General features: G+C 31.0%; 1 protein-coding gene across 2 annotated transcripts in view; it reads right to left on the bottom strand.

Annotated features, from left to right (window-relative positions):
* LOC110019214 (protein RST1) overlaps positions 1–6,000 on the bottom strand; it is a 161,105-nt gene that overhangs the window by 72,986 nt on the left and 82,119 nt on the right. Inside the window, exons 10-12 of one of the 2 annotated variants that reach the window (XM_020716796.1) lie at positions 2,473–2,604; positions 2,312–2,393; positions 841–913 (exon numbers count right to left, since the gene is read on the bottom strand). In XM_020716796.1, the coding sequence (XP_020572455.1) occupies positions 841–913; positions 2,312–2,393; positions 2,473–2,604 (287 nt within the window). The remainder of the gene's footprint in view (positions 1–840; positions 914–2,311; positions 2,394–2,472; positions 2,605–6,000) is intronic. The other variant, XM_020716797.1, reaches the window with a different exon arrangement.

Below are 6,000 nucleotides of genomic sequence, written 5' to 3'. Positions count from 1 at the left end.
TTAGGGATGTTAAACTTGCTCGTCGTTCACGAACAGCTCATGTTCGGCTCGTGTTCGGCTTGTTCGTTAAGAAACGAACACGAACAGTGACTTCACAAATAATTTCGAACACGAGTTTATTTAAAACAAACTAAATTTCAAACGAACCGAACACGAACACAAGCTCTATTCGTTCATGTTCGGTTCGTTTACACCCCTAGACATAGCTTGAACATAAACACGACTTAAGCCAAACCTTCCTATTTCAAAAAGCCCAAAGAGCTCATTCGTGAAATGTTTTAGCTCATAAGTATAAAGATTGGGGGTTTCATGCGAATTTAACAAGATCTAATAGCCACATTAACGCATATATAATGATTCAACAAGACTAATGAGTGAATGATAACCTTCTTACCAAATCAACAAACCTAAAAGTCAAATGGTACCCTTAACTCACTGTCTAAGGGTTGAATATTTATATATATTAAATAATGCAATTCCTTAAACTTGATGTTTCCTCTTAGCCTAACTGAGAGAGTAAGCAAACTTTGGATCAACTGGCGTGATTCAGTCTAGCATTGAAAGGCTTTTAGACAAGTTGGCTCAAAACGTGAGTTAGTGAACTCAAATTAGTGATTGCTAAGATGTTTGGTTATCACCAAGATGATTTCCAAAAATCAAGAAGACTCACTCAACTGAGTAGAATTGGGGGCTTATATTACAGATGCAATGAAGGACATAGGTTTTGCACATACAAAGTCGAAATAAATCATATTCATAAGAGAAGCAATAACAATGAAAATAAATTTTATAAGTGAAGTATCTATAATAAAAGAAAATGTGTTTTAAAGACATTTATACCCCGCTGCAACAATAGGTTCTTCAGCGTAACTGTTGACATGCTTTGCAACAACTTCCCATGCTGTATAGAAATCTAACAAGAAGGATGAGGGAACATGTCACTAATACAACTTTTGCAAAAGAGTAAAAAAGAAATAAAGTCCTGTACCTATACTATTAGTAACTTCTTACACCAAATTATTTAACAAATGGAAGTGTTCAACTGAACAACTAAATTGCCACCGCCATCATGATATAATGATATGGGATAATTTTGTGTTTCTGTTTTCCAGAAAAATTGAACATCTTTTCATATATAACTGATCTCAAGATAAAAAAAAGATGTGCTATGTCACTTGTTTAATAGAAATAAGCCAATTACCGTACTTTAAAAAAAAAGTTAGTTTGAAACGGGAGGGTGTAGGAGTATAACAATAACTTAGAATTTATTTTCGTCTGTTCTTCATAGTGGCGCAGGGGATAAACTAATAGTAAAACTTTGTAATATAGCACTTTTAATAAGTTCAAAGGGCACTTAAATGCATCTCTCAATTATGGAAATCATAATAATCATTTTCAAATTCATGATCATAGTTTCAACCTGCAAAAACGTTTAACCACTTCAGGATAGTTCTGTCTAATCCTCTGACCCAACAAGGACCTACTACCAATGTAAAAGTCCTCAAAACTCAGTATAATAAAAAGTAAATAAAAAGTAATAGTAGTGGGGAAAGAATTAACTAGGGAGGAGAAGAAAGACTAAATTGAGTTACGCCATTAGTTTAGCAATCTCTCTATATACTACCAAATCAAAGAATAAGCATACAGAAAAAAGAGAAAAAATGGAAATAATGAGGATCGTGGGATAGGTATTTGCACAGCTATTCCTTGTTGGAACTCATCTAGAATAAAAAATAAATTTAACATACGACAAAACTAATAAAAAAACTCTATAAATAACAAAAATATTGAAGTTTAAAGGGAAATAAAACCTTATACTTAATAGTAATAAAAAACAGCATTATAGCAGAGCTGTAAATGATTTGAGCAGCTGGAACTAAAATAAATAAATAAAAGACAAAAGCTTCCAAATATTTTCAAGGCGTTTTTAAGAGATGTGAATCCTTCATATTATTTGAAAAGCCACCAGCCATTAACCATCTCAAGGTATACCAGTGCTCTTCTTTAAGCCCGACCTATCCATCCAAGCCATAAAGCCATAAAAGAAAAATAAGATCACTTAATATAAAACAAATTGCTCAGCTGCATCCCCTAAACCTTAATGCTACATCAATGTTAGAGAAGTAGAGAATTTCAGTCAAAAGCAGATAGCAGAAGCTAAATTATTATTTGCATTTATCACTACTTTATGGATTGGCGAAATCAAGCACAGTACAGCTTTCAGAGTGATTAGCATAAGAATATTGGTATTGTCAAAACTGCAATATGGCACAAATAGCAAAGCTACTACTACTACAATTAAAAAACATACCAACAACATCAGCTTCACAGAGCGAAGAAAGGCTTTGGAGACCAAGAGCTTTCACAGTGGAATCTTCGCTCTCAATACATGACTGAAAAACATAAAAATTCAAACAATATAAAATAAATATAACGGTTAATATTATGAAATAAGTTTTAGATAAACTATACCGACACAGAAAGTATGAGGTCAACGCCCCTGTCAGGATTCTGCTTGCAAACATCACGGATAGAAGCAGCTACACTTATACAAACCTCCCTCACGGATTCAATATTTGATAGAATTTTTGGATTGAGAACATCCTAAACAAAACAAAGGTTAAAAGTTGTAATGAATGATCTATGGGATAATAAAGAAATTGAAACATCGCACAACAAGAATGACAATCAGTTTTCTTGAACATTAATAGCAAAAAAACACATTTAAGTACCTTCCAACAAAAATTTTTCACTGCTAACTTTACATATTTATGTTTATCCGCAACTCTATTATGCAGACCATTAAATTATGAGCTAATTTACCACTAAATCCACATCACAGTATATGGACAGCTACATCAGCAACTTATATTCCTAGTACGAAAATATATTTCTTAAGAGTAATTTATTTAATAATGAAGGCAACTTCAAGCATAAAAGCAAACTGCGAAGACTTGAGTAATTTTAAAAAAGTTTGATTAATGTTGTGAAGAATTAATTTTAAAAAGATGATATATCCAATACATAAAGCTCCACAAAGTTGAGTTTTGAAGAGTGATGAATATGCAATAGACTAAACAGTGCAAGGCATAAAGGTTCATTCTGTGATTGCTTAACTAAAAGTAATTTTCGCTTGAGAAAAGCTTTCTAAAATAAAAAAAAATGAATAAAAATAAGTTATGCTGGCCTTTAAATAAATCATATTTCCAAAAATACAAATACAACACAATACATAAGTTGTGAAGATTGCAAGAAGTACGTGAAATGGAGACCGACATTAATTAACATTAACTCATATTAATACTTAATATATTTCAACTAACATAAAATGAATCTAAATTAACTTTAAACCCTAGCCTTAAGAGTTTAGTTTGGCTATCTTTAAACAAAATTGCACACATAAAGTCCTCTCTCATCAGCCAAGCGATAAGGTCACCCCCTTCTCCTACACATGATGACCCTCAATGCTCCTCTCTCGCATGCAATTTACCCCTGGATCATCCTCCTCCCGGAAATGGAGAAATCTCGTGCTCGATTTGGTTTCCCTATTTGTCTCTTGCACAAGATCCCATAAAGGAGTGCTTGATGCGCGCTCTTCTTCCTTTGTGCATCATGATGGGTGCACACGGTTCCTCTTTACTTTAGCTCGATTTAGCGTTTCTTCTCCTTCTTCTCTGTCTGAATCCGCAAACAAAGTTGTTAGGCTTCTGCTTCACTTAACATGCCTCCTGCACGATGCCACTTCTGGTTAGCTAAGAACAGCGTGCAAGGCTATCGCTATGGTTGCGCATGCAAGGTATGAAACTTCTTTCTTCTCGCCTTGAATCTAACTCTCGTTCCTGATCCCGATTCTTCCCTTCAATTTAGAAAACCTTTCTGTTTTACCTCCTCACTCTCTACTCAACTGTTCTCTCATTTCTATTCCTTAGTTAGGATGAGGCGTTTCTCTCTTAAAAATGAAACTATTGAGATAATTAACCACTTTGAATCGACTCATCCAATAGAAAAAAAAATATTTTTTTTCAGTTATTACAATCTCCCCTCATAAAACTTCATCCTAAAAATATACATATCATTGCTCTTTTTATGATTATTTAATTTACTACAAAATTCTTACATTTTATATTAGAGTTTTCACGTTATTTATCCTATTGGCTCTTCCAATAGGATTCATATTACTTAATCTAAATCATTCTCTGATACCAATTTTGTCACAACTCGGCACGGGAGTTCGAATTAACCAAAGCGGGAACTGATGATTGGATGGTAAAATTAAATTTCTTTTATTATTCATTTTTAATCACTAATAGATTTAAAACCAATTAAATTGAAAGTGTCACAAAATAAATTAATTTAATTAACAAATTAAAAGTTTACATTTCTATTTGTTGATCACACATTTTGAACATATTACTTTCTCTAGATTCATCTTAATCCAATAACATAAACCTGAAAAATAATAAAAAATTTATGAGTTATCTCAAATAAGCTTGTGGAGTAATCATATCCTAAACTACAGTAACATAGAAAATAACACATCATGTATGTTGATTTTTCATATTTCATTATAGAAAATCATATAATAAACAAATGCATATATTTTTTATATTTGATCAATGGAAATAATCTAATATTCTTTTACATTAATTTTCAAGGTTTAATATTTAACTTTGCTTTTAACTTTCACATCCATCTCAGGAGTGTGTCAAACATAACTAAACACACCCTCTTCCAATATTATCTCATCGGCACAGCGGTTTGTTATCAAGTTTATATGACTCTCTGAGGAGTGAAAATGTCTACTTACCTATGACTGACACTCTCTCATAAGCACAGTAGTTTGTGATCTAAATTGCATAATTATCTTAGGTGATAGGATATCTATACATCTCTGATCGATACTCTTCCGTCGGCATAGCGATTAGTGAAGTTTCATAATTGTTTAAGATAGTAAAAAAAAAAAAATCTACGTGTGCGGTTACATTGGTGTCCCCAACCTGTATTATAAATATATGAACTCTTAGCATGCACAGATAAGCATTCATGTATATAATATTTTTATTTCATTATTCAAAGCATACATTACTTTCTTATGTGATACTTCGCATTCATCTACTCATGAATAAATGTATGTTTCATAGATTCAAAAGCGCAGGCAATAGTCTAATAACTTGATGGATAAATTATTATGCAACTGGTTATGGAAGTCTCTTAAAATGCATACTTCTAAAAGTTATTAAATAATATGTTATACAACCCTATTTAAATCTAAATATCTTGCAAGAACCTATATATGCATGACTGCTATAATTTACATGTCATTCAATAATCTAATATTATATAAAATATAGATTGTTCGTCTAATTAATATGGATTATTTCCTATCTAACAATATAAATAATCTACTATAATATAGATCTCACTGGAATACATCCCTATTTAAATCTAAATATCCTGCAAGAACCTATATATGCATGACTACTTTAATTTACATGTCATTCAATAATCTAATAATTATATAAAATACAGATTGTTCGCCTAATTAACATGGATTATTTCCTATCTAACAATATAAATAATCTACTATAATATAGATCTCACTGGAATAAAGCATTAAAAAAACAAGCATACATTTAGAAATGATAATATTTGTTGAAATTTAAAAATATAATAACTTACATCGATCTTTCACATTTCTTTACTCCTAAGTTTATAACTCTATCAAATAAACAACTATAAAAGAAAATATTATTATCAACAATTTGTCTTGCATTACTTATTTACAATTTTGTTAATTAAAGTTAAACTTCTAAGCTCATTTTTTTAAATAAGATTTTAAATACTTAAATTTAAGTTTAATCATTTCAATTAATTCTAATATAAATAGAAAAAATTTAAACAATTTATTTTTAGATTTAAAACACTAACCTTTCCACACTTTCCCCTCTTTTGCACAATCACCAATCTCAGTCTCCATTGTCATTTAATTCAACACTTTGT

This window comes from Phalaenopsis equestris, unplaced genomic scaffold (assembly GCF_001263595.1).
Source record: "Phalaenopsis equestris unplaced genomic scaffold, ASM126359v1 Scaffold000054, whole genome shotgun sequence".
Taxonomy (NCBI): Eukaryota; Viridiplantae; Streptophyta; class Magnoliopsida; order Asparagales; family Orchidaceae; genus Phalaenopsis; species Phalaenopsis equestris.
The sequence above is the reverse complement of the archived record's forward strand: the minus strand, read 5'-3'. Positions and strand labels throughout refer to the sequence as shown.